Source organism: Talpa europaea (assembly GCF_964194135.1).
Source record: "Talpa europaea genome assembly, chromosome: X".
NCBI classification, from domain to species: Eukaryota; Metazoa; Chordata; class Mammalia; order Eulipotyphla; family Talpidae; genus Talpa; species Talpa europaea.
This window is the reverse complement of record NC_140081.1, coordinates 95615541-95643271: the sequence shown is the minus strand read 5'-3', so window position 1 is coordinate 95643271 and position 27731 is coordinate 95615541. Positions and strand designations below refer to the sequence as shown.

The following is a 27731-nucleotide window of genomic DNA, read 5'->3' as shown; positions in this document are numbered from 1 at the left end:
GGGCCGGGCGTGCCAGTGGGCCCCGGCGCAGGGCGTCCGTGATGCCGCAGACGGCGCCGTCCGCCCGCCGCACCGTGCCCTCCAGCTCGGGCACTGAGGAGAGGGGGTTTCCCCTCCTCCGGACGGGCCCCTGCGCCCGGTGTGACGGAGGCGGGGGCCAGGTGGGGGCTCCCGGGCCCGGGGGGGGGCCCACTCAGGCGTTCCAATAGACCCGGGCTGGCTTCACTGGGGGGGGGCGCGGCAGAGTGGGACCGCGGGACTTGGGGGAGCCGAGGGGCTTGGCATCAAGCCAGGCGGCCAGGTTCTGCGCAGGAGCCTGAATGTGAGTTGGACTGGCGAGAGGCTTGGCCAGTGAAGAGCTGTCGGTGGAATGGGAAGGAGGCCACAGTCGTGTTCTAAGGGAATCCACCTCCAGGGCCAACAGAGGTGCCCCCGCCTGGGCAGGCCCCTGCACGGGAACATGTGGAGATAGGGTGCTGTCTCTGGTCTCCTACGTGGCAGCTGGTAAAGGGGAGAGAAGAGGACAGCTCTGGTCAGACACAAGCTGTCTGGTACAGCTGGGGCATCGCAGCAGTTCGCCGGGCTTCTCTCAGGGTGGAGAGCAGACAGCAGACGGAGTGGGAAGGAACGGGCTATGCTGGTTGCTGCACGAAGACCCTCAGAAGACTTGCTGTGGTCTGATTTAAAGGCCAGGCCTGTTCTGTCTCCCCAGTTATGGAAAGGGGGTATGTGGCTTCCTAGTCACGTGCATGGCAGCCCAGAGGGAGAGCCCTGGCTCGCTGCTTATCTCCTCCAGCAGGGAGGAGCCGGCTTGGGCTCTGGGCCACTCAGAGGCAGCCTCATGGAATCTTGAGTTTTGGCAAGAGCAGAGTCCCCAGCACCTCTCCAAGCCTCCTTTTGCACTGCTGGCCCCTGTCCCGGAGGCTCAGCCCTCCCCCATGCCACCCCTCCCTGCGCAGATCCAAGCTGTTTCCTTATGAGGTCAAGGAATCTAGTTTGCCTTCTCCCCAAGGAACACCCCCACCAGCACCTGCCTCGGCACTCTGCCTTTTATGTCCCCCCACCGTTAACCCACTGAAGTCCCACCATGGATGGCGCAAGGAGACTAAACTGTGACAGTCCCCTGTGCCCACTCTCTGAGCCCCTGGAGCCCGTGGCCACACAGGTCCATTCCAGACTAGCAGGAGTTAGGCCAGCCCTGGTGCACTAGGCCCTCGGGGCTGTGCACCACCCTGTCAGCTAGAGGAGGAAGCAGGGGCTGGGGCAGGAGAAGACTTGCCTGCCCCGCAGCTCCAAGTGCAGCGATTTATTCGTGGCCTGGCCCCCCAAGCCAGGACCTAGTCCTCAGCAAACCCCTTGGCTGGCTCAGCAGTCATCACGGGGGCTATGAAAGAAGTCTGGGGCCTGGTCCAGGGGTCTTCCTGACAAGGGTGGGCAGAGTGAAAGAAGAGGATTTCTCTGGAGCTGCAGCCGGGGGCAGAGGGGCAAGAAGCTGCCCAAGCCCAGTCAGAACAGGAAACGCTTCGCCTCCAGGTGGGGGAAGCAGCGTAGCGTGTCAGCTGCAATCCTGGCGAGGTTGGAAGTGATAAAGAAGGATCTTTGTCAGCTTGAGTGCTTGTCTCAGTGCCGTATCCAAGGTGGTTGCTCGCTGCGCTGCCAGTGTTTTCGAGGTCCGAATCTGCTGGGTGCTTTAGAACAACACAGAAGTTTTTTGTAACGTGAAAGAGTCTTTAGGTTGCAACTGGTGTTCAGGCGCTTTGAATCGCTCAGTAAGTCGCAGAAGCCATCAGGTGGTTATCGTGAGGACGAGTGTGGAGGGTGTCCACTAAATGCAAACTAGTGAGTGGTCGCTGCCCAGTGCTTCTCAGAGAACGCCTGTGTCCACACCCTGGCACACATGGCTCTGTCTCACTGCTGCTGGTGCGAGAGGGCAGGTCCAGCTGCCTTTGCAGCAGGAATGGGGCAGATTCCAGTGATTTTCTGAAACCCGCAACATAAGAACTGGTCTCTCATCTGTTCTGGCCTTCGCCAGGGGACAGCTGCCTCTCCCACACCTGGAAGAAGTCAGGACTGAGAGCTGCATGTGCTCAGGGTAGGGGGTGCAGGCAGTAGTGTAGAGGACTCAAATGGAAGTGGGGCTTCCAAGATTCCCCCCCCCCCAGCCTTCTGGGTGCTCACCCAGCTCTTGTGCTCTGGCTGCAATGCCTGTAGCGGGTGGATTTCCCGCCTCGAACGACAGCCTTGACCATGAGCTCCAGCACAGCTGCCTCGCGGGACCGCGCTCATGTGCTCGTTATCCAGTGGTGGTGGGCAGAGGGCCACTTCCGCCAGGGGAGAGACCCTGCTGGAGCGGCGCGCTCGGAGATGCCCACTTGGGTCAACATAGAAGGTGACCGCGGCACAGGCAAGAAGGCAGCGGAGGCCGTAGGGAAGCCTGGAGGGCCTCTGGCTCCCTGTGTTCGGGAACTGTAGATGGCAGGTGGGACCCAAAGCCCTCCCACCCTCCTTCCTGCTTCCCTTGCTCTTTTGTAATGAAGTAGATAAAATAGAAACTACCAAAGACTTTCAGATGGTTCGGGAAAATTTCCTTTTGTGAGACCCTTGGCTTAGTTGTTTGAGTCCATCTGTGCGCACAGACACTGACTGGGGGTATAAAAGTCACTTACTGGGGGCTGTGGGCAGGCAGAATGTCAAACGACATCATTTCATGCAGCCTCCCTGAGGAAGTGACACTTGAGCTGAATCTGAAGTTACCAGGAAATGGGCACATAGAAGAGGAAGAGGGTGTGCCTGGCAGTGCCAGGGTGTGGCTGTGCCCACCCATTTCACAGACACTTGGCTCTTTGGCTGCACTCCACTGCACACCCAGACTTGGAACTGCACCTCCTTTTTGCTCCTGACGCACCAGTATGTTTCACCAGTCCACCTGGCATCCAGGTGTCAGGGCCACATCACTGTGGCAGCCGAGATACTGGTTAGCCATGGGGCTCGGTAGCTGCCCCACGGTGGCCTAGCAGGTGGTGGGCCATCATGAACACCTGCCCCCACCCACGGGTGTGGAATTGGGGCAGCACGCCTGCAGGGCGGTGGCTGGGGGGGGTTGGTTCCTGGAGGAGGGGAGCCTTTTCTGCCTCGGCTCAGAAGTGGTCTCTTGAGGGAGCCCCCCGCCCCTCCCCGCGGCCCTCGCAGGCGGTGAGCTCATCCCGGGGGGGCGGTTTGCCAGGAGGCCCGGGCGCTGGAGCTTGCGGCACCCCCGCCCCCGGCTCCTGGGCGATTTTACCAATTAAGGCTTTCTCGCCGGGTCGGGCCGGGCCGGGCCGGGCGCGGGGCGGGCGTGGGGCGGGGGTGCAGCCACTAGAAGGCGGCGGTGGCGGCCCATTCGCCTGCAGGCGCGCTGCGCGCAGCGGCCCCGGCGGAGTCCTTGGGCGCGAGCGCGGCCGCCCCACCAGCCAGGCGCCACCCCGCGGTCGCCGGACACCCGCCCGCAGGGCAGCAGGTGAGGCTGGACTCCGCACCGCGCGGTGGTGGGCGGCTCCCCGGGCGGGGGTCGTGGCGGCAGCCTAGGAGGCCCCGTAGCCGCAGGGCCAGCGCCGAGAGAGGGCAACAGAGCGCCTTCCCTGGCTGGCCCGGGAGTCCACCATGCCCAGAAGGGTGGGGGCCGGTCCCCGGGGGTCCCGGAGAGAGTGTGTCTGGGTGTTTGGCAGGGCGTGGGCCAGGGCACACGTGCCAGGGTTCGCTGTGTTTTGGATGGAAGGGCCCGAGGGCATGACATCGAGTCACCCGAGGGTGAGTGGCCACCTGAAAGGGCACATCCCAGCCCGTGTGCTCCTGGGAGGGTGGTAGTGGGCGCCTTGCTATCACAGCCCTCAGTTACTGGGCTGGGCGCCTTCGGGACCCAAAGGGGGTGTGGCCAGATGGGGGAAGTCCCCCGTAGACTAGCCTAGATTGCCCGCAGGGCCCTGGGTCCTGTTACAGGTTGGCTCTGAGCGGATGGTCCATGCCAGCCGGGTGTGGGCAGCAACGTCCCCAGAGTCCCATGCCACCTGGGTTCAGGAAAAGCGGCTAAGTCGGCTGCCAGGCCCGCCTGCAGGTGTTCCAGGCTGTAGGTCAGGGTGGGAGCTCAGGAAAGGAGCTCGCACCTGCTGCACCTGGGCCTTGCCAGCCCAGATCTCCCCTCACTGTGCCCCCTTGTGGTTCTCTCCGCCAAGTGGAGCAGCGGCATGGAAGAGCCTGGCCTGGGTCTGAGGGCTGGGGGTGGGGTGGGGGTGGGGTGTCTCGAACATCCAGGAATGTACTCCAAATAAGGGAAAATATGAAAGAGCTGGATTTTGGCTTCTAGGGACTAGTGGTTCTGGGGTCTCCGGGATGGGGCGCCATCTGGTGGTGAGACTAGCCCCCACCCCAGGCACAAGAACCCTCTACACCCCTAGCCCTTGTCTCCCCAAATATGGGAAGGCTAGGGCTGGAAGCTAGGACACCCAACTTCTGGAGGGCTGGAGTTGACTAGTTCTCAGTTACTCTGGAGATGAAGAAATGGACACAGGTGCGCGCTGGGTGGCGCCTGGTGGGGAAAAAATCAATTTTCCATGTAATTCTGACCAGAGGAAGCTGCTTTCCAGCAGGGCAAGGGGACCCAAGGGACACTTTCAGCCAGCCTCAAATGGGGCCTGGCAAGGAGGGGTGAGTCTCGGTTCCCTCTTTACAGTTCTCCCTCCCACCCCACCCCAGTTCCCAACACGTTAGTGCGGTTTTGTGCAAGTGGGTCTGAGAGTGGTCAAAAGAGGGAGTGTGCCTGGGGGGCCTTGGGCTGGAAAATGCCTTGTGGACTCCCTACCAGCACCACTGGTGAGGAAAGATCAGAGGGGGGACTGGCAGTCCCAAAATGAGCGTGCTGGAGGGTGGGGGAGATGCATGCTGGGCCCCGGCTCCACTGCAGGTAACGTGGACGCCAGGCGACACCAGAGGCAACCATATTTGGGCATGTCACGCTGGCTGACCAGGGTCTTCTGTCCCACTGGCCTCAGCAGATGATCAGTGCTGACTAGTCTGCAGCTCAAGCTAAGAATTGAGCAGAAAGGACAGAATGCCTTCTGGACAAAAGACATAAAGGGGTAACCTGAAGGGGGGTTACGGGCACTTGGGGGAGAGTCCTGTCTGGGGATGAAGTCAGGTCGGCTGGCTTCTCCCGGCTGAAGGGGGTGTCAGCCTTGCCGCGTGCTTCCGCTGGTCTCCATGTCCCTACAGTAGCTCCGCAGCCTCCAGAGCACCGCCCAGAACATTAGGTCCGAGCCAATAGCTCCCCAGTGCCCTGTGGACACAGTCCAGCTCCTGCGCAGAACCTGGCCGCCTGGCTTGATGCCAAGCCCCTCGGCTCCCCCAAGTCCCGCGGTCCCACTCTGCCGCGCCCCCCCCCAGTGAAGCCAGCCCGGGTCTATTGGAACGCCTGAGTGGGCCCCCCCCCCGGGCCCGGGAGCCCCCACCTGGCCCCCGCCTCCGTCACACCGGGCGCAGGGGCCCGTCCGGAGGAGGGGAAACCCCCTCTCCTCAGTGCCCGAGCTGGAGGGCACGGTGCGGCGGGCGGACGGCGCCGTCTGCGGCATCACGGACGCCCTGCGCCGGGGCCCACTGGCACGCCCGGCCCCCTCCAAGGCCGCTGGCAGCGGGCGGCCTCCTGGCCCAGTGCCCCCACTTCCCCGGGCTGGGGCGGAGAGCAGGGAGGAGGGTCGGGCGGGCGCAGGTGCGCAGCCGAGGGCGGTGCCGGGTGGGGCGGGGGCCGGGGGCGTCCCCGACGTGCCAAGCGCAGGCCGCGGCGCCAGCCCCGGGAGCCCACGACGTGCCAAGCGCGGGCCGCGGCGCCAGCCCCGGGAGCCCACGGGCTCGCTGTCCGGAGGGGGCCCCAGCCGTCAGCCGCTCGGCGTCTCCGGCCTGCCGGCCGGGGTGGGACCAGGGAACCCCACGTGCTGGAGGCCGGGGGCGGGGAACGGCGGGGGCGGCGGGGCGGGGCGGAGCCTCCGTGACTCGGCAGGGCGAGCCATGCCACCCCCCACCCCGCATGGGCTTGGGGCAGGAAAGTCCCTTGTATGGTGAGCCGGCTGAGGCTAAGTGGTCCAGCGCCAGCCGCCGCCCTGCCTCTCGCTGCGTGGCTTCCTGCCCGCGGGCGCGAGGGCCGTGGGTCCGAGCGAGTTCTCGCCCCTTCAGGCCCCGACGACCCTCTCTCCGGCTCCGGGTCGGGTCCGAACCGAGGGGCTGCGGGGTAAGAGGGGCATTCCAACGGGTGGGGCGGGGCGGGCGCGGCTCCGAAGCTCCACCCCGAGGCTCCGCCCCGGCCCGGCCCGCCCTCAACCCCGCCCCTGGCCCGCATTTAAAGGGCTCGTGCTCTCTCCGCAGCCCAACCTCCGCTGTCTGCATCGCCCCGAGCGCGCTGAGGTGCCTGCGACTTTAATTAAAGGGCCGTCCCCTCGCCCAGGCTGCAGCACCGCCCCCCCGGCTCCTCGCGCCTCAAAATGAGTAGCTCCCACTCCCGGGCGGGCCAGAACCCGGCAGGCGCGGCTCCGAGCGGCGGCGCCGACACTCGAGACGCCGAGATGCCGGCCACCGAGAAGGACCTGGCGGAGGACGCGCCATGGAAGAAGATCCAGCAAAACACATTCACGCGCTGGTGCAACGAGCACCTCAAGTGCGTGAGCAAGCGCATCGCCAACCTGCAGACGGACCTGAGCGACGGGCTGCGGCTCATCGCGCTGCTCGAGGTGCTCAGCCAGAAGAAGATGCACCGCAAGCACAACCAGCGGCCCACCTTCCGCCAGATGCAGCTGGAGAACGTGTCGGTGGCGCTCGAGTTCCTGGACCGCGAGAGCATCAAGCTCGTGTCCATCGGTGAGGCCCTGGGTCGCCCCGCGCGCCCTCCCACCCGCCGCCCCCTCGCCGCCGCCCCTGCGGTCGCGCCGGTGCCCCCGGCCCCCGGGCCGGAGGGCTCCGCGCGCGCCAGGAGAACAAAGGCGCGCCGGCCGGCGGTCGGGCGTGCGGACCGCTACGCGCCCCCGCCCGCCGCGCCCGGCTGGCCCGCGCCCAGGCTGAGCTCACATCCTCCGCAAGCCGCGCCCCCGCGGCGACGCTCGCTGTGGAGAGGGTCTGGGGGTGGGGAGCGGGCACTAGTCAGGCCCTGGCCCTGTGCCCGGCGCCCCATCCCTGCGCCCGCGGCTGGGCTCGCCAATCTTAGAGCCGCTTGATGAGGGTCGCTGGCCTGCGGTGGCCGCTGCGGCTCCTAAACGGGCTTGGACCTTGTGGGTCCCATCGTGTAGGACTCTCGATTTTTTGGCCCTATCGGGGACAGAGGCTCCCCATTGCACAAGGCTCCAATCCTCTCCCCTCTTTAGCTCGCCCTTCCCAATTTTGGGGGTGGGCAGAGAACCGTAGCCAGCAAAGGGGCACCTCGGATGGATCCCAGTGGCAGCCGGTGAAGGGACTTGGCTTGACGTGGACGCCAACTGACTGTCCATGCAGCGCCAGACTCCAGCTTCCGCATGGGCCTGCCTTCCCTGTGTTTAGAGACACCAGTTGGTTGAGAGGTTCTCTGGCGCCTCCGGGCTCTCTGCCAGCCAGTGTCTCTGTCACTGGGTTGGGGAGGCTCGCACTGATTGGGCCTACTGCCATCCCAGGCCCTGCTCCAGACCTGGGCCCACTCTCAGCGTGTGCCAGCACTGGCCACTTGGGGGACTGTGCCACACAGAGAAGAGGGGACTGAGCTGACTTTCCTTCAGGATTGACCCAGCACAGCCATCAGTACCGAGTCTCACAAAGTGAGGGGCCAAGACTCAGGTGCCCCCAAGCATGCAGACAGCAGGTCTCAAGGGCCCCACCTCTTGCCTGGAATGCCTGTGGAAGCTGAGGCCCACCCCCCAGTCCCAGCCTCAGTCTAGCCAAGCTGAGTCATCTTTGAGGCTGGGAGAGGGGCAACCGGATGTGGGGAGGCAGGCCACACCCCACCTATCTGGGGGGGGGTCTCCTCCTCCCTCCTCCTTTCTCCCCTTGTGAGCTGGCTGGAGCAGGCCTAGTTCCCAGAGCTTTGCCATATAAGGCAAAAAAATGTTGGAAAGCTGCAGTGATTAGGGGAGGGAGGGGGCAGACCGGCCCAGGGGCTGGGGAAAGGGGGTGGGATGGGCGGGGCCATCCTACCAGGCCCTCTCCCAACCCTAGGTCCTGGTCCTTCCCTCCCTCTTTTGTGAGGGGCATGGAGAGGGCTTGACTTGGCCTCCCCTGGAGCAGGGGAAGGCCCCAGCCCTCCCCACCGGGGCTGCCGAGCTTGGTCTTGCCTGGCCCCTCCTGGGTGGGCTTGGGCTCAGGCCTCCCGAGGGCTCACTCGCTGGGCCCGGGAATTTGGCAGCGGGGGCCCGGGGAGAAGCCCCGACCGGTCCTGGGTCTTCGCTGAACCTTCCAGGCACCCCTAACCTTCCAGGCACCCCCTCGTCCACCCTCCCGCCTGCCATCCAGGGACAGTGCGAGGCAGAGGCGTGGAGCCGGGGCCCACCCAAACCCAGTCTGGGCACAGGGAGGCCGCTCTGCTTTGGGGCCTCCGGGCGCTGCCCGCGGGCTCTGGAGGCTGCCCGCCACAGATGCCTTTTGGGGGTGGCCGCCCCGCTCCCAAGTGGACTCCCTCCACCCGTGTTAACCTGAGTGTCTTCCCTTGGCGACCGGGCATCCACAGGCGAGCTCCTAGAAAGCCCGCCCCAGCCCTAGAGGAGACCGAGCCCCCAGAGAGGCCCCGGGTGGGGCCCAGAGCCGGGGTGGCTGTGGGACCGGGTGCAGGGTACCCGCCCTAACCACTTCCCCTGCGGCGAGCGGGCGGCCCGTTAGGTGGCGAGGAGGGGTTTGGTGGAGAGGAGGGCAGCGGGACTGGGGGCCCCCACCCGGGCTCCCGCCCCCTCCCAGGCTGGAAACACCCCCCCCGCCCCCCCCCCCCCGTGCCCATCCCGGGCTCCCTGACTGCACCCTCCTCCTCCTCCTTGGGCGGGGTGAGGGGCCCCAGAATGTGTCCTGCCATCATCCTGGCGGGCAGGCCGTCCCCTGGGCCGGTGAGTCAGGACCAGGCGGCCCCGCCGAGGTTCCTACGGGCTCCCCGCCCCTCCCTGCACTGGGCCTGCAGCTCTGCCTGGCTCCCAGCTTGGCCCTGGGGGCCGTGAGGAAGTGCAGGGTGGGGCGCTCACCCTCCTCCCGAAGGGTCCTTGCCCAACGCCCTCCACTTCCCCTGCGCATGCCTCACGCCCCGCCCCCACCCTGGGCAGCAGTTGTGTTTCCCAATGGCCCTGCCAGCTGGCCTTCCTCTTCCTCACCCCAGCCCCGCCACTCACGCCTGCCGCCTCCAGGCCGCCCGCTGCCTGTTTCCCTGGAGGCCACTCACGCCTGCCGCCTCCAGGCCGCCCGCTGCCTGTTTCCCTGGAGGCCCCTGTCGTGGGTGCCGGGCTCCTGCTGGGGCAGCTGCCAGGCCTTCCTCATGCTCACTCCCCAGAGCTGCCTTCAGGAAAGGGGGCTCCCCCGGCGGCTTGGACTTCCCTGGGCCTGTGCGGGGCTTCCCGCAAGGTCCCTTCCCGCACTGAGCCGCCACCGTGGTTCTCTGGGGCTCCCATCCCCCCAGAAGTCCGCTACACCTCTGAACCCCACCCCACACCCCCACAGAATCCCCGGGCAGAGAGGGCCAGGCCCGTGCCTCGCCCCGCCCCAGAGGGGACCTCTCCCCGCTCCCTGGGCCCCCCCCACTCGACCCCGCTGCCTGGGAGTGACCGACGCCCCAACCCTGAGTGCACGAGAGCACCCAGGACACCAGGGGCGGCCCCTGCCTGCCCAGCGCTGCCACCCCTTTCCCGCGCAGACAGCAAGGCCATCGTGGATGGGAACCTGAAGCTGATCCTCGGCCTCATCTGGACCCTGATCCTGCACTACTCCATCTCCATGCCCATGTGGGATGAGGAGGAGGACGAGGAGGCCAAGAAGCAGACCCCCAAGCAGAGGCTGCTGGGCTGGATCCAGAACAAACTGCCCCAGTTGCCCATCACCAACTTCAGTCGGGACTGGCAGAGCGGCAGGGCCCTGGGCGCCCTCGTTGACAGCTGTGCCCCAGGTAAGGGGCAGGGCCCCATGTGTGGGGTTGGCAGGGAATGGCCTGTGGGGTCCCACAGCCCTTGGACTCAATGCCCTCTCTTTCTTGCCCGGCAGGCTTGTGTCCCGACTGGGACTCCTGGGACGCCAGCAAGCCCGTGAACAACGCGCGAGAAGCCATGCAGCAGGCAGATGACTGGCTGGGCATCCCCCAGGTAGGGCCCTCCCGCCGTGCCTGCTCGCTTGAGGGGGCACCTGTGCAGGCATCTGAGCCCTGGAGGCCACATAGCTCATGTTTCCTGTCTGTGATAGGTGATCACCCCTGAGGAGATCGTGGACCCCAATGTGGATGAGCACTCTGTCATGACCTACCTGTCCCAGTTCCCCAAGGCCAAGCTGAAACCAGGGGCTCCCCTGCGGCCCAAACTAAACCCAAAGAAAGCCCGCGCCTATGGGCCAGGTGAGGGCGCCCCGGCCGTGCACGACGCTGTCCCCTAAACGCGGAGGTTGCACAGGTCCCCAGTATGCAGCGTTGGATCACCAGATGCCCCTGAAGAGCCACGGTGGGGGGAGGGGGGGAATCGGGATATGCCCCTTGGCTGTGCTGCATTAGCCCCAGGTGGGGTGAGTCCAGGGCGGAGGGCCCAGTCTCTGTGCTATAACTGGGGACCAACCCCAGCCAGGACGTCACACTAGAGCAAGGGCCCAAGCAGACTCCAAGGAGCATTCCAGAAAACAGGCCTAGGCCTGTCCCACGGCTGGGCCGCTCTCCATGCACTGAACTGGCTCACCTGGTTCTGAATGTATCTGATGGGGGTGCACAGATGGGGCCAAGCCTGTAGGGGGTTCTCCTGAAAGACGAGGGGTGGAGGGCCAAGATGTGGCCCTGACCACGGTGGCTTCCTTTTCACCACCATCCCCACCCACAGGCATCGAGCCCACGGGCAACATGGTGAAGAAGCGGGCGGAGTTCACGGTGGAGACCAGAAGCGCCGGCCAGGGGGAGGTGTTGGTGTATGTGGAGGACCCAGCTGGCCACCAGGAGGAGGTGGGGCCGCTGGCGGGTCGGCGGGGTGCTGGAGGGGCAGCTCCTGGCCAAGGCTCATGGGCTTCTTCCCACCACAGGCCAAGGTGACAGCCAACAATGACAAGAACCGGACCTTCTCTGTCTGGTATGTCCCCGAGGTCACGGGGACTCACAAGGTGAGCCTTCATCCTGAGGGGCGGCTGCTGGGGGGCCAGAAGCCGGCGGCAACCACATACTCACAGCCTGCACCCCTGGGGACAGGTCACTGTGCTCTTTGCTGGCCAGCACATCGCCAAGAGCCCCTTCGAGGTGTACGTGGACAAGTCTCAGGGCGATGCCAGCAAAGTGACTGCCCAGGGCCCCGGCTTGGAGCCCAGTGGCAACATCGCCAACAAGACTACCTACTTTGAGATCTTCACGGCAGGTGGGGGGCCGCTGCAGACTGGCAGGCCCGGGGGCAGGGCCACAGGGCTGAGGGTATGCACAGAGGCTCCAGGAGCTTACCTGGTGTGGGGCCTTCGGCAGGTGCTGGCACAGGAGAGGTGGAGGTCGTGATCCAGGACCCGGCGGGACAGAAGGGCACGGTGGAGCCTCAGCTGGAGGCCCGGGGCGACAGCACATACCGCTGTAGCTACCAGCCCACCACAGAGGGCGTACACACTGTGCACGTCACCTTCGCTGGGGTGCCCATTCCGCGCAGCCCCTACACTGTCACTGTCGGCCAAGGTAGGCCGGCCCCGCGGGAGTGCTGCCGCCTGGGCCGCGCGGGGAGGGGGCGCTGGGGCGGGATCCCGGTCTCTGTGCTTCCTCCATGTGGGCGAGTGCTCCTCCCCGCCCCGGGGCCCTTCCTTCTCCCGCTCTCGCCTCTCTCTGCCTCCTCTCCATGCTCTCACCTTCGGAAGCGCTGGCTCCCGCTGTCTAGAGTCCTGCTCTCCGCTCTGCTGCAGGGTCTACGGTACTTGGCTCTGTCTTCTTCCTTGGCGGGTGGGGGGGGGGCAGGGCGCTGATGTGGAACAGGCGGGAGGAGGCCTGTTCCCACCGGCCTGGGCCACAGTTCCCGGGGTCACGGTCCCTTCCTGTTCTCGTGTGCTCCTCGCCATACTGTTGGGCTCAGTTCTGGGGGTGTCTCTACTCCTGACGGCCCGCCCTATGGGAGGGACGGGAGGGCAGGCCCTGGCCTCAGCCGCTAAGCTGGCCTCTGCCCGCAGCCTGTAACCCGGGTGCCTGCCGGGCCGTGGGCCGGGGCCTCCAGCCCAAGGGCGTGCGGGTGAAGGAGACAGCCGACTTCAAGGTGTACACGAAGGGCGCCGGCAGCGGGGAGCTGAAGGTCACCGTGAAGGGGCCCAGTGAGTCAGCCTTGGGCAGGGGCGGGCGGCGGTCCCCTGGCTGCTGCGGGCAGGTCTGACGTTCTCCCGTGTTTCTGGCAGAGGGCGAGGAGCGTGTGAAGCAGAAGGACCTGGGGGACGGCGTCTATGGCTTCGAGTATCACCCCATGGTCCCTGGCACCTACACCGTCACCATCACGTGGGGTGGCCAGAATATCGGGCGCAGGTAAGGCCCCCAACAGAACACTTTACCCAGCCCTAGTGCACCCAGACCGACAGCCTCAGTGCCCCCGTCTGTCTCTCCCGTGTACAGTCCCTTTGAGGTGAAGGTTGGCACTGAGTGTGGCAATCAGAAAGTGCGGGCCTGGGGCCCCGGGCTGGAGGGCGGCGTCGTGGGCAAGTCGGCGGACTTCGTGGTGGAGGCCATCGGGGACGATGTGGGCACTCTGGGTGAGTTGGGGGCTCATGGGTGGGCATCTAGAGGCCCCCTGCCCTGAGCTTCCACAGGGCTGACGGAGCTGGCGGCTGTTGTCAGGCTTCTCCGTGGAGGGCCCGTCCCAGGCCAAGATCGAGTGTGATGACAAGGGCGACGGCTCCTGCGACGTGCGCTACTGGCCCCAGGAGCCCGGCGAGTACGCGGTGCACGTGCTGTGCAACAGCGAGGACATCCGCCTCAGCCCCTTCATGGCTGACATCCGCGAAGCGCCTCCCGACTTCCACCCAGACCGGGTAAAGGGCACACGCCCTGACCTGCCCCTGGGCTTCCTTCTCGAAGGGTGGGCACTGCCTCTCCTGTCAGCCAGGCTGAGGGCCCCTGCCCCACTCTGTTCTGGTGGTTCGCCCTTGGCCCCTGACATTGCGGTGGCCCCCCTCAGGTGAAGGCCCGCGGGCCTGGGTTGGAGAAGACAGGCGTGGCTGTCGGTAAGCCGGCGGAGTTCACGGTGGATGCCAAGCTCGGCGGGAAGGCCCCTCTGCGGGTCCAAGTCCAGGTAGGCACCCGCCCGTGACTGGGGGAGGTGGTAGGCAGGGGCCCGGGCCAGACGCTGACCCCATGCCTCTCCCCCACCTCGCAGGACAACGAGGGCTGTCCCGTGGAGGCCACCGTGCAGGACAACGGCAACGGCACCTACAGCTGCTCTTACGTGCCCAGGAAGGCCGTGAAGCACACAGCTGTGGTGTCCTGGGGCGGCGTCAGCATCCCCAACAGCCCCTTCCGGGTGAGCCGCCTACAGCCCATTTCCCGGGAGCCCCAGCTCCATTCTTATGCACCCCCCCCACATCAGATGAAAGCGGACGCCACTCAGCTGGCCCATTCAGCAGTCCAGCCTGGCAGGCGGCAGCGCAGTCTGAGGCTCAGATGTGCTCCTCATCCCGAGAAAGAAGCGCTCTGCCCCCACATCCTCCCCTTTCCCCCCCTGGGCCTTAAGCAACTTCTAACTGACTTTTCCCGTGTGGCCTGGAGGGGCCCCTGACACGGGCTGTGAGGAGGTGCCCACCATCCTGGCGTGCCCTTCCTGAGGCTCTGCCGCCTTGTTGCCCTGGCACATCCTTTTTACGGCGAAAGTTTTGGAAGCGCCACATTTAATTCATGAAGTCGTTCGCGGCTCATGTAGGAGCGCTCTGCTCCTGGCCATGGGGCAGCCTGCTGCCAGCACTCGGTAGGGTGTCTGGCCGAGGCCGCTTCCCTGGGCGGGTGGTGCTGGCCTGGCAATGGACGAGGGAGCAAATCCAGTCCCGCCCAGGCTGATCACGCCCTTGCATCTGCTCCTCTGCGCGGCAGGTCAACGTGGGAGCTGGCAGCCACCCAAACAAGGTCAAGGTGTACGGCCCAGGAGTGGCCAAGACAGGACTCAAGGCTCACGAGCCGACCTACTTCACCGTGGACTGCACGGAGGCCGGCCAGGGTGAGCCTCTGTCTCCATGGGCGGGCGGGCGAGGGGACGTGGCGGCCCCTCTATGTCCCAACCTCTGCTCCCTCCCCTGCCACAGGCGATGTCAGCATTGGCATCAAATGTGCCCCTGGCGTGGTGGGCCCTGCTGAGGCCGACATCGATTTCGATATCATCCGCAATGACAACGACACCTTCACAGTCAAGTACACGCCTCGAGGTGCCGGCAGCTACACCATCATGGTCCTCTTCGCTGACCAGGTAGATGCTGCTGCTTCCACCCCTGACACTGCCAGGTGCTCGGGTGCTGCTCCCCTCTTAGCCCCTCTTCCACCCTCTGCAGGCCACTCCCACCAGCCCCATCAGGGTCAAAGTGGAGCCTTCCCACGACGCCAGCAAGGTGAAGGCCGAGGGCCCTGGCCTCAGTCGCACGGGTGAGTACGAGCACCCTGCAGCAGGTGAGAAAGCCATAAGGGGGCCCCGGAGGGGCACCCCCACACAGTCACAGGGTCTGTCTTCCCAGGTGTTGAGCTTGGCAAACCCACCCACTTCACGGTTAACGCCAAAGCTGCTGGCAAAGGCAAACTGGATGCACAGTTCTCAGGGCTGGCCAAAGGTGACGTGGTGCGAGACGTGGACATCATCGACCACCATGACAACACATACACAGTCAAGTACACTCCTGTGCAGCAGGTAACCCCTGGCTGCAGCGCCCCACTAGACCTTCAAAGCCATGGGCCTCCTCGCGTGGTAGGCTGGGCAGGCTGCTCCGGGGCATCCTGTCCCCTCATTTCCCACCTGGCAAGCACACGTCGGCGGCCCATGGCGTGCGGAGCAAAGCCGGTGTGTCTGATGCCTGCATGCCCAAGCGAGGCAGGGAGACCAGGCATAGGAAGCATGACCCTGTCCTTTCCAAATATCGCCCCCAGGGCCCAGTGGGCATCAACGTCACTTACGGAGGGGATCCCATCCCCAAGAGCCCCTTCTCAGTGGGCGTGTCTCCAAGCCTGGACCTCAGCAAAATCAAGGTTTCTGGCCTGGGAGAAAGTAAGTAGTTGGGGCCCTCGTCGCCATCACCACGGATGCCCTGGGGGCGGACTGGGATGGGCACCACAGTTCTCTCTTTCTGCCTCCCTCCTTTCTTCATCTCCACAGAGGTGGACGTTGGCAAAGACCAGGAGTTCACAGTCAAGTCAAAGGGTGCCGGTGGCCAAGGCAAAGTGGCATCCAAGATTGTGGGCCCCTCGGGTGCCACAGTGCCCTGCAAAGTGGAGCCAGGCCTGGGGGCGGACAACAGTGTGGTGCGCTTCGTGCCCCGAGAAGAGGGGCCCTACGAGGTCGAGGTGACCTACGACGGCGTGCCTGTTCCCGGCAGCCCCTTTCCTCTCGAGGCTGTGCCTCCCACCAAGCCCAGTAAGGTAATTGGGGCGGGGAGCCCTCATCTCCTCCGCACGGGCGCTCACCCTTTATCCTTTCTGTCCTTACCATCCACGGCCCTGCCCAGACCTGCTTCCTGCTTCTGCCCCGTCTGGTGGGGAGGCAGCCAGACCCAGAGGAGGCAGCAGGCGGACAGCAGGTCAGGTTGGGCAAGGGCCAGGGTCCGCAGGGGGCGTGGCCTCCTGATCTGCCCCTCCTCCCTCAGGTGAAGGCTTTTGGGCCAGGGCTGCAGGGGGGCAGTGCAGGCTCCCCCGCCTGCTTCACCATCGACACCAAGGGTGCCGGCACAGGCGGCCTGGGCCTGACGGTGGAGGGCCCGTGCGAGGCCCGGCTCGAGTGCTTGGACAACGGGGACGGCACCTGCTCCGTGTCCTACGTGCCCACGGAGCCCGGGGACTACAACATCAACATTCTTTTTGCTGACACTCACATCCCTGGCTCCCCATTCAAGGCCCACGTGGTTCCCTGCTTTGATGCCTCCAAGGTCAAGTGCTCAGGCCCGGGGCTGGAGCGGGCCACCGCCGGTGAGGCCGGCCAGTTCCACGTGGACTGCTCGAGTGCAGGCAGCGCGGAGCTGACCATCGAGATCCGCTCCGAGGCGGGCTTGCCGGCCGAGGTGCACATCCAGGACCACGGCGACGGCACGCACACCATCACCTACATCCCCCTGTGCCCGGGGGCCTACACAGTCACCATCAAGTACGGCGGCCAGCCTGTGCCCAACTTTCCCAGCAAGCTGCAGGTGGAGCCCGCAGTGGACACCTCAGGGGTCCAGTGCTACGGACCAGGGATCGAGGGCCAAGGTGAGCGGGGCCCCGCCACGGGCCGTGGAGATGAGGGGAGCCAGGCTCCTGGAGCCCCATGCCTTCTTCCCACGCCCCTGCAGGTGTCTTCCGAGAGGCCACCACTGAGTTCAGCGTGGATGCCCGGGCTCTGACCCAGACAGGAGGGCCACACGTCAAGGCTCGTGTGGCCAACCCCTCGGGCAACCTGACCGAGACCTATGTGCGGGATTGTGGCGACGGCACGTACAAAGTGGAATACACGCCTTACGAGGAGGGTGTGTGCTGGCGTGCCTGGACCAGGGGGCAGGGATGGGCAGGATCACCGCACTCCGCCTGACCTAGCCTGTCCTTCTCAGGACTCCACTCTGTGAACGTCACCTACGACGGGAGCCCAGTGCCTAGCAGCCCCTTCCAGGTGCCTGTGACTGAGGGCTGCGACCCCTCCAGGGTGCGTGTTCACGGGCCCGGCATCCAAAGTGGTACCACCAACAAGCCCAACAAGTTCACTGTGGAGACCAGGTGAAGGAGCACCTGGGGAGGGGGCCGTGGTGGGCCTGTGCCCCCAGGGACTAACCAGCTGTCTGTCTGGACAGGGGAGCTGGCACTGGGGGCCTGGGCCTGGCTGTTGAGGGCCCCTCCGAGGCCAAGATGGCGTGCATGGACAACAAGGACGGCAGCTGCTCGGTGGAGTATGTCCCCTATGAGGCCGGCACCTACAGCCTCAACGTCACCTATGGCGGCCACCAAGTGCCAGGTGAGGGGGCAGGCGAGCTGGGGCTGGGCTAGACCACCTGCTCCCCTGTCTTCTGCGTCACACCGCTGCCATCCTCTGCCCCGGGCCGCAGGCAGTCCCTTCAAGGTCCCTGTGCACGACGTGACAGATGCATCCAAGGTCAAGTGCTCTGGGCCAGGCCTGAGCCCCGGCATGGTCCGTGCGAACCTCCCTCAGTCCTTCCAAGTGGACACGAGCAAGGCTGGTGTGGCCCCGCTGCAGGTCAAAGTGCAGGGGCCCAAAGGTGAGTGTCCCAGGCCTGGGGGCAGGGGGTGCAGTCCCCCTGGAGGGCAGGAAGAGGTGACTGCCGAGGGCGCGGGCCGGGGTCATGCGCAGGCTGGCCTCGAGGGGAGCCTCCAGTGGGAGCGGAGCCAGCGTCCCGGGCAGGAGGCCAGAATGAGGGAGGGCAAGGGTCACGGGTCCAAGGTGGTGCCGACCAGTGTCTGTGCCCCAGGCCTCAGGCCCCTTCCTAGGGACTGGCAGGTGAGAGCAGAGTGAGGGCTAGTCCCGTGGTGGGGCCAGGTGTGCCACTGAGCCCCAGCTGTCTAGCGCGGCAGGGCTGAGTGCCCCGGGAATTGGCTGAGGCTCTGTGTCGGGCACTGGGGCCAGGCCTGGTGGAACCAGTGGATGTGGTGGACAATGCCGATGGCACCCAGACGGTCAACTACGTGCCCAGCCGCGAGGGCCCCTACAGCATCTCGGTGCTGTATGGAGAGGAGGAGGTGCCCCGGAGGTGAGCAGCAGTGCCCCCTGCCTGGGAGGGGGGCGGGGGGGGTGCCCCGAGCCTCACTGGCTGACCATGCACCACACCCTGCCTCAACAGCCCCTTCAAGGTCAAAGTGCTGCCTACGCATGATGCCAGCAAGGTGAAGGCCAGTGGCCCTGGGCTCAACACCACCGGCGTGCCCGCCAGTTTGCCCGTTGAGTTCACCATTGATGCGAAGGACGCAGGAGAGGGGCTGCTGGCTGTGCAGATCACGGTGCGCATGGCCGGGGCAGGTGCCTGGGCGAGAGCGTGGGTGGGCAGGTGGCCCGTCGGGGTCTCTCAGGAGCTGTCCCAGCGGGCTCGGCTCTCTGCTCTAGGCTGGAGGTGACACGCACAGGCTCCCCACAGCACTTACTGCCGACTCGGCAACCATCACCAGAGCCCCTCAGTGCCGTAGCCAGTGACATGTTTGCTGGCTGGGCCCCGAGGCGTCTGGGCAGCACCTCCCAGTGCTGGGCAGGCCTGCGCAGGGGATGGGCGCTGTGAGGGTGTGCACTCAGGAGAGGAAGCAGGGTGGGCATCTGGCTCCCCAGCCCTGCCTTTTGTCACATGGGGGAGCGTCTGGTGATTGGGATGCCACTGTAGATCTTGTCCTCGAGGCGCGCCAGGCCAGGCCTTGGCCCCCGAGCGGCTCGCCTCAAGCCTCGGAGGAGGGCCCAAGGCTGCGGGTCCGGGCCTGGCCAACCGCCTCCCCTGCGCTCCGCTGCAGGACCCTGAGGGCAAGCCCAAGAAGACACACATCCAGGACAACCAGGATGGCACGTACACCGTGGCTTACGTGCCCGACGTGACAGGCCGCTACACCATCCTCATCAAGTACGGCGGCGACGAGATCCCCTTCTCCCCGTACCGAGTCCGGGCCGTGCCCACCGGGGACGCCAGCAAGTGCACAGTCACAGGTGAGCGCGCCCGCCGGCGGCCACGGCCTCGGCACGGGGCTTGGGTGTTGCCTGTGTGCAGGGCTCGCTGCTTGGGGCGGCGTGTGGGAGTGGGGGCCGCCCCCTCGAGTGACTCACCTGACCTTTCTCCTTGCTCTCTGCCCTCTCACCTCAGTGTCAATCGGAGGTCACGGGCTAGGTAAGCTGCTTGCTGGGGCCACTCCCAGTGCCCTCCTGCCCAGAGGGCAGCTTCCTCTCCTCTCCTGTGCTGACTCCCAGGACAGTCCAGCTGCAGCTCTTGGCAGGGAGCGAGGGGCGGAGGGCTAACAGTGCAGGGAGGGCTCTGGGCTGAGCCTCAGAGCTCTGGCCCGTCCCTCTCCGGGACTCCGTTTCCCCGTCTGAGGAATTGGGTTGCAGCCGAGAGCCTGGGGTGAGGTGTGTCTGAGAGGCACCCCACTGGGGGCTTTGGGGTCTGGGGATCTTGGCACCGCAGGGAAGCCCCCGGGAGCAGGCAGCAGCCCCTTCCTTCTTGTTTCCTCCTTCCGTGTCAAGAGCTCCTGCGTGGGCTGAGGGGACGGGGTCTCCCCAGACCAGTGGGAGCCCCCAGCCTTGGCCGGATCCACAGACCCCCAGCCCCTCTCCCAGGGGCCCCTGTTCCAGGCCCGGGCGGGGTGCAGACTGCATGAGCGGGCGGGGCTGGCGGGTAGCGCAATAGCGCCGGCGTCGACTGCTTGGACGGCCAGCATGGCGGGGCCCGGCCCAGCCTCAGAGCCCCAAAGTGCGCTTGGTGGCCCACCCCCCTGCCTCCTTTCCCCCTCCCATTCCCCTAGCAGTGACGTTATTCAGAGGGTCCCCCACTGGGCATGGAGGGGGGAGCCAGCCCCAGCCAGGGACACCATTAAGATGCACTGACTAGTCAGGAGCCTCTGAAGCTGCAGGCCTGGAGCGTAGGCAGGAGGAGAGGAGTCCTGGGGCCTCCGTAGGCTGCGAGGGTCTGCGAGGCTCCGTAGAGCAGGCTGTGAGGCCTGGACAGGCCTGTGCGCCTGGGACAGGGTCAAGGCTTGGCCTGAAGCCACGGTCTCTACCTGGCTGCTGTGTGCAGCTGGGAGAGAGCCCCGTGGGAAACAGAAGTACCTCTTGGGTGAGCTGAAGGAGCAGACCGGGCCAGGCCGGTTCTTCTAGGCCTTAAGGGGGGGCTGGAACAGGGGTGTTTTAAGAATGGAATAGCCAAGGCCTGCCGATGGGCTGGGGGCCGAGGGAAAGTGGGGAGTAACTGTGAGGTGGAGGCCCAGGCCAGCTGCCAGCACGGGGGTGGCTCTGGGCTCTAAGCCGGGGAGGACAGGTGTGGAGGGGAGGGGAGGCCTCCCAGGGCAGGGAGCAGCAGGCAACCAGGTCTAGCGCTCAGAGGCCGGGGAGGGCTGGCGCAGAGCCTAGCGCAGCAGTGGCGCTCGGCAATAGGGGAGCTCAGCAGCAGGAGTGGGAGAGAGTCTCAAACATAGCCCCGAGTGGGTTTGCTACTCCCAGCTGCTTCCCTGGCAGGACAGGCTGCAGGAAACACTCGCTGCCAGGCCTCACAGCCCCTGAGCCTCCGCGGCTGAGCCCAGATCGTAACGTCACTGTCCCTCCCCTCTCCTCGGGCGCTCCGGGGCCCTGGAGGCTGCTCGGCTGTTGTGCCCTTGCAACCTGGCAGTGATGGCTGTGGCTTGGGCCTTCTGTCCCCTTCCCTGGGTGCTGCCACTGCCTGCTGTGCTGTGCTGCTCGGTGCTAACCCTCCGCTTCCCTGCTCCCTGCCTGTGCCGGGCCGCGCTGGCTGCCCCTCACTGCGAGCATCCGGTTCAAAGAGCCTTCTCAGTGGTCAGAAGATTCAGTTTCCCTTCGGGCCTGGGGGTGGGAGGCGAGTGTCACGTTCCCCCACGCTGCAGCAGGACCCCGCCTCACCACACCCGCACATGGCAGTGGGAGCCAGGGCCAGGCCGCAGGGGTGAGGGCAGCCGTGGACCTTCCAGCGCGCTGCTGCTGGTCGGCGCTGTCCACGCGCCGGCTGAGGCTGAGGTGGCAGGGGAGGGGCAGTCGACACTCGCACCCTGACAGCAGCAGTGGCCTCATGAGCCCCCAGGCCCTTCCTCCCAGAACCCTTGGGCCTTTCTCATGCTGGGGCCCACAAGACATGACTCTGGCTCGAGGGGGCTCAGGAGAACCTTCCCTGCCTTCTGAGAACTACTCGCCGGCCCAGCTTGGGGGTGGGAGGGAGGCCTGGCTGTGCTTGGTGGTGGCAGTAAGAGGCCTAGGCGGGCGGCAGGATGGGCGCGGCCCGTGCCCCAAGCTCACACACTGGCCCCCCTTTTGGGGACCCGCCCTGCCCCACCAGGTGCTGGCATCGGCCCCACCATCCAGATTGGGGAAGAGACGGTGATCACCGTGGACGCCAAGGCGGCAGGCAAGGGCAAAGTGACCTGCACCGTGTGCACGCCCGACGGCTCCGAGGTGGACGTGGACGTGGTCGAGAACGAGGACGGCACCTTTGACATCTTCTACACAGCCCCCCAGCCTGGCAAATACGTCATTTGCGTGCGCTTTGGCGGCGAGCACGTGCCCAACAGTCCCTTCCAAGTGACGGTGAGAGGGGCTGGGGGCGAGGGGACCGTGGGGACTGGCCTGCCCCGCCGGGGCCCCCTGCGAGTTTCCAGCTTGTGTGTGTTGCTCCACAGGCTCTGGCCGGGGACCAGCCTACAGCGCAGCCCCCACTGCGACCTCAGCAGCTGGCCCCACAGTACAGCTACAGCCAGGGCGGCCAACAGACCTGGGTATGGCCCGGCCCCAGGGCAGCTGGGTGCTCCAGCGGGCCCCGTCCTGCCACGTTCATGGAGAGCCTCCAGCTTGCCACCCCAGCCCTCACTTGGGCCTCCCATCCTCGTTGCAGGCCCCAGAGCGACCCCTGGTGGGGGTCAACGGGCTGGATGTGACCAGCTTGAGGCCCTTCGACCTCGTCATCCCCTTCACCATCAAGAAGGGTGAGATCACCGGTGAGTAAGGGCTGCTGAAGCGTGGGGGAGCCACAGACCAGGGTGCACCAGCAGACTGCCCTGACCGTGGCCCGCTGCCCCACAGGGGAGGTGCGGATGCCCTCGGGCAAGGTGGCGCAGCCAGCCATCACCGACAATAAGGATGGCACCGTGACCGTGCGCTACGCGCCCAGCGAGGCCGGCCTGCACGAGATGGACATCCGATACGACAACATGCACATCCCAGGTGGGCGGGCCCCCACGTGCCACCGCGGCCCAGGGCAGGGTGGCAAGTGCGGGTGGGTCAGGGTCCCAACTCCCTGCGACCCCTCTCCCTGCCCCAGGAAGCCCTCTGCAGTTCTACGTGGACTACGTCAACTGCGGTCACGTCACTGCCTACGGGCCTGGCCTGACCCACGGCGTAGTGAACAAGCCTGCTGTGTTCACCGTCAACACCAAGGACGCAGGAGAGGGTAACGGCAGCTCTAGTCTCCACAGGACACCCCCGGGGCTACCCTAGGACAACCCAAATGCTGAGAGCTGGACCTGGGGAAGCTGCTCCCCGAGTGGGCCCCCCTCCCTGCTGCTCGGGCCTGCTGAGTTTCCTCCTGGGCGCCATTCCTGCCCTCACCTGCGCCTCTCTCCAGGGGGCTTGTCCCTGGCCATCGAGGGCCCGTCCAAAGCAGACATCAGCTGCACGGACAACCAGGACGGCACCTGCAGCGTCTCGTACCTGCCCGTGTTGCCCGGCGACTACAGCATCCTGGTCAAGTACAATGAGCAGCACATTCCGGGCAGCCCTTTCACTGCCCGGGTCACAGGTGGGAGCCCGCCTGAGCGAGGAGAGTGGCCGCGGCGGGGGCGCCGTCGCCCTCCTTGCCGGCGTGCTCAGTGACTGTCCCGTACCAGGTGATGACTCGATGCGCATGTCCCACCTCAAGGTGGGCTCCGCCGCGGACATCCCCATCAACATCTCGGAGACAGACCTGAGCCTGTTGACAGCCACGGTGGTGCCGCCTTCGGGCCGGGAGGAACCGTGTCTGCTGAAGCGGCTGCGCAATGGCCACGTGGGTAAGAGCCCGAGGGGCTGGGCCTTCTGGAAAGGAGGGGGTGGTGTGGCCCCCGGCCCTGGCTGATGGCCCCACCCTGTGCCTAGGGATCTCATTCGTGCCCAAAGAGACAGGGGAGCACCTGGTCCACGTGAAGAAGAACGGCCAGCACGTGGCAAGCAGCCCGATCCCAGTGGTGATCAGCCAGTCGGAGATCGGGGACGCCAGCCGAGTGCGGGTCTCAGGCCAGGGCCTTCAGGAAGGCCACACCTTCGAGCCAGCTGAGTTTATCATTGACACCCGTGACGCAGGTAGGCGGGAGTGGCCTGCCAGCCGTGTGGAACCCACTGGGCTTGGCCTCTGGCTCAGGTGTGTCCCTCCCACAGGCTACGGTGGGCTCAGTCTGTCCATCGAGGGCCCCAGCAAGGTGGACATCAACACGGAAGACCTGGAGGATGGCACGTGCAGGGTCACCTACTGCCCCACAGAGCCTGGCAACTATATCATCAATATCAAGTTTGCCGACCAGCATGTGCCTGGTGAGGACCATCCCCACACAACCCCCGGGCTTGGTGGCTCTCCTCGCCACCCGCCAGGGCCCACCTGCAGGTGTGACCATGCCGGGCGCGGGCCTTGCTTCCCTCCTGCAGGCAGCCCCTTCTCGGTGAAGGTGACGGGCGAGGGCCGGGTGAAAGAGAGCATCACGCGCCGGCGGCGGGCACCCTCCGTGGCCAATGTGGGCAGCCATTGTGACCTCAGCCTGAAGATCCCTGGTAGGGGGCTTGGGGAGCGAGGGAGGGGGGTCCTAGGGTGTCCAGGGTGCCGGCCCCACCCAGTGGTCCCAAGCAGAGGGGTGGGGCCAGAGTTCCCGTTCACCGGGCTGTCCCCGACCCGCAGAAATCAGCATCCAGGACATGACCGCTCAGGTGACCAGCCCCTCGGGCAGAACTCACGAGGCCGAGATCGTGGAAGGGGAGAACCACACCTACTGCATCCGCTTCGTGCCCGCGGAGATGGGTGTGCACACGGTCAGCGTCAAGTACAAGGGCCAGCATGTGCCCGGGAGCCCCTTCCAGTTCACCGTGGGCCCCCTGGGAGAAGGGGGAGCCCATAAAGTCCGGGCCGGGGGCCCCGGCCTGGAGAGGGCCGAAGCCGGAGTGCCAGGTAGGCCTGCTTCCTGCCCCGCGCTTGCTCTCGAATCCCGGCGGCCTTGCAGCTCGCAGCCTGGCACGGGGAGCAGCTCTCCATGATGCCGCGCTGCTTTCCCACAGCCGAATTCAGCATCTGGACCAGGGAGGCTGGTGCCGGGGGACTGGCCATTGCTGTCGAGGGCCCCAGCAAGGCCGAGATCTCCTTCGAGGACCGCAAGGATGGCTCCTGTGGCGTGGCCTATGTGGTCCAGGAGCCAGGTACCAGGAGCCTGGCACAGCTCAGGGGAGGGCGCCTGGGTGGGGGTGCTGGCGGGTGGGTGGGGACACACCGACGGCCCCGACTTCCACTTTGAGGTCCCAAGGTGACCTGGGCTATTGGTGGGAGGCAGAAGGCTCCAACACTGACCGGTGGGGCCTCCCCGCATGTCCTCCATGCTCTCATGTCCTCCATGTCCTCCCCCTACCCAGGTGACTACGAGGTCTCAGTCAAGTTCAACGAGGAGCACATCCCTGACAGCCCCTTCGTGGTGCCCGTGGCATCTCCATCTGGCGACGCCCGCCGCCTTACTGTTTCTAGTCTTCAGGTGAGGCACCGAGAGAAACCGCCCGCCTGGGGCTCCTGGGCCCGGCCAGACCAGAGCTGCTGCGCAGAGCAGGCCTTGGCCCTACGTCGAGTTGACCCGCCCAGCCCAGCTCGGGCGCCAGGTCTCTGCTCTGGCCGGGTGCAGCCCACGCTTGGGGTGGCAGGGAACACCCCTGCCTACCGCGTGGAGTTTTTCTCGTGTCTCAGGTCTAAAGGCTTTGAACAGAAGCCTGTGCCCCTTGAGCACCAGGGCCAAGGTTTAAAGAGGGACAGCCTGCCAGGGCTCCGAGCTGCCTGCGGGGTGGGCTGCCCTGCTGCCCGCTGTGTGACTGGGGCGGGGCGGGGCGGGGCGGGGCGGGGCGTGTGCCTGGAGCTTGCTGCCCCTCAAGAAGCCACGGCTCTCCCTCTTTAAACCAAGTTGGACGCCAGATGGGTAAGTGCGACCCAGGGGGCGCCTGCCCTCCTCCCCGGCCAGCCCCAGGCCCTGTCTGACCGTGTCTGCTGTGTTTCAGGAGTCAGGGCTAAAGGTCAACCAGCCAGCCTCTTTTGCAGTCAGCCTGAACGGGGCCAAGGGGGCGATCGATGCCAAGGTGCACAGCCCCTCGGGAGCCCTGGAGGAGTGCTATGTCACAGAGATCGACCAAGGTGAGGCCCTGGCCCTGCTGGCCGGAGCGGGCTGAGAAGACGAAAGGAAGCGGCAGTGTTTGTCAGCAGTTAAGACAGGACCGAAATGTCGGGGCTCCCTCGGCCAGGTCACCTTTCCCAAGCTCGCGACCCCTGCCGCAGGGGGCTGGGCGGGCAGCCCCACTGCTAGAAAGGCCGGCGTCTGCAGACAGCCTCCCGGGGGCCTTGTCGTGGGGCCTGCCCCCAGCCGGGCACACGGGCAGCGCTGGGGCAGCGGGGCGGGGGGGGGGTGGGTGGGCGCCGTTGGGCTAAGTCAGGAGTCTCACCGCCAAGTGCTGTCCCTGCCCGGCCGCGTGGCCCCGAGCGAGGCCCGCCGCCTCTGCACCCCGGCGACACGCAGGGAACGCGGCGTCCACGGCAGCCTTTCTGCGGAGGCGGCGAGGGGGCGTCCCGCTCGTACAAGAGCCGGGTCCGGTGGGCCTCCGGGGCGGGCCGCTGGCCACCTGAAGCGCCATGCTGCGGCGGGTAGCCTGGCGTGGCCCCAGAAGCGGCAGGGCAGGCCGCGGGGCCAGGCAGGGCTCACGCTGGTGCGCAGGGACAAGCTGTTCGATGCCACCGGCGGCGTTTTAGCGGAGGGACCCCGGGCTCACCGCAGCCCCTCTGCTCCCCAGACAAGTACGCTGTGCGCTTTATCCCGCGGGAGAATGGCGTCTACCTGATCGACGTCAAGTTCAACGGCACCCACATTCCTGGAAGCCCCTTCAAGATCCGAGTTGGGGAGCCTGGGCACGGAGGGGACCCAGGCCTGGTGTCTGCTTACGGAGCAGGCCTGGAAGGTGGCGTCACAGGTGGGTCAGTGGGCACACTTCTGGTGGGTGGACACTGCTGCTAGGGGCCCTCCTGCACGTTCTCAGCGACAACAGGAGGCACGTGGAGGTGACAAGGCCGCACGGGGGGTGGGGGTGGGGAAATGGGCTTTGCCAGCTCTGCCTGACTTCCTGCCCCCCCAGGGAGCCCAGCTGAGTTTATCGTGAACACAAGCAGCGCAGGAGCTGGCGCCCTGTCAGTGACCATCGACGGGCCCTCCAAGGTGAAGATGGATTGCCAAGAGTGCCCCGAGGGCTACCGCGTCACCTATACCCCCATGGCACCCGGCAGCTACCTCATCTCCATCAAGTATGGCGGCCCCTACCACATTGGGGGCAGCCCCTTCAAGGCCAAAGTCACAGGTGAGCTGAGCACCAGATGGCTAGTGCCCGCCCACGCCTGGCACTCCAGCCACCTCTTACCCTCCCCTGCTCTGCTCTGCAGGTCCGCGTCTCGTCAGCAACCACAGCCTCCACGAGACATCGTCGGTGTTCGTGGACTCCCTGACCAAGACTGCTGGGGCCCCTCAGCACGGGGCCCCAGGCCCGGGCTCCACTGATGCCAGCAAGGTGCTGGCCAAGGGCCTGGGGCTGAGCAAGGCCTACATGGGCCAGAAGAGCAGCTTCACAGTGGACTGCAGCAAAGCAGGTAAGTGCCCTCGCCCTGGCGCCGGCCCTTCCAGAAAGCAGGCCAGCCTGAGACAGGAGGCCGGGCCTGAGAACGCAAGGAACTGGGCCTCGCTCCCAGAGCCACCTTCCCCATCGGGGCCGCCCACCCACTCCTCTAGCCTGTGGGAGAAGGCCTTGGCAGAACTGGGCTTCCGCAGGCTGGCCTGGCGGGCAGGGCAGGCAGAGGGAGAGCACAGGATGAGGGCGGGGTTGGGCCAACACTCCGGACCCTTCCCGCCCCAGGCAACAACATGCTGCTGGTGGGGGTGCATGGCCCCCGGACGCCCTGCGAGGAGATCCTGGTGAAGCACGTGGGCAGCCGGCTCTACAGCGTCTCCTACCTGCTCAAGGACAAGGGCGAGTACACGCTGGTGGTCAAGTGGGGCGAAGAGCACATCCCAGGCAGCCCCTACCGCGTCCTGGTGCCCTGAGCCCTGTGCCGGCCCAGCCGGCAACTCCCAGGACCAGACTGCCCCCCACCCTGCGCCCGCCCCCCAGCAGACCCCTCCTCCTCAGCCCTGGAGCCCTGGCCAGTCCTGGCCGCCCCATCACTGCAGCCGCCCCTGCCCTGCGCTGCGCTCACTGCCTCCACTTGGGCAAAGGAGAGAGGCGAGCAGATGCCTTCTTTGGTTCCAGGAGGGAGAAGGGTGGGGGTCCTGTGCGCCACCCCTGCTAGTTCTCTTCCCCAGCCAAGAGGAATAAAGTTCTGCTTCCATTCTCCTGAGGGTCTAGCCTTCTTGCCATGGCATCAGCGGGGGGCTCGTGGGCCCAGACAACAGGCTGCTGGATCCCCAGGCAGGGCCACCCCTCCTGCTC

General features: G+C 66.1%; 1 protein-coding gene across 2 annotated transcripts; it reads left to right on the top strand.

The window, feature by feature from the left end:
• Positions 1-6503: 6503 nt before the first annotated feature.
• On the top strand, positions 6504-27731 carry FLNA (filamin A; the record flags this gene model as incomplete). Of its 2 annotated transcripts, XM_084258452.1 has the most annotated exons (47): positions 6504-6876; positions 9866-10114; positions 10210-10307; positions 10405-10552; positions 11022-11140; positions 11218-11295; positions 11381-11543; positions 11645-11845; positions 12328-12465; positions 12547-12670; positions 12758-12894; positions 12980-13173; positions 13320-13433; positions 13518-13661; positions 14225-14348; positions 14434-14594; positions 14677-14767; positions 14857-15026; positions 15263-15380; positions 15489-15751; positions 15976-16573; positions 16657-16830; positions 16912-17074; positions 17149-17309; positions 17401-17571; positions 17937-18060; positions 18151-18307; positions 18803-18992; positions 19147-19170; positions 21340-21587; positions 21680-21775; positions 21892-21994; positions 22080-22220; positions 22318-22446; positions 22621-22794; positions 22883-23044; positions 23130-23333; positions 23409-23561; positions 23673-23795; positions 23920-24186; positions 24294-24431; positions 24642-24757; positions 25269-25401; positions 26052-26228; positions 26391-26609; positions 26692-26895; positions 27159-27731. In XM_084258452.1, the coding sequence occupies 47 exons, from the start codon at positions 6504-6506 to the stop codon at positions 27344-27346; spliced, it is 7944 nt and encodes a 2647-aa protein (XP_084114578.1). In that variant the 3' UTR covers positions 27347-27731. The 2 variants fall into 2 exon arrangements, with proteins under 2 accessions (XP_084114578.1, XP_084114579.1); XM_084258453.1 differs by lacking the exon at positions 19147-19170.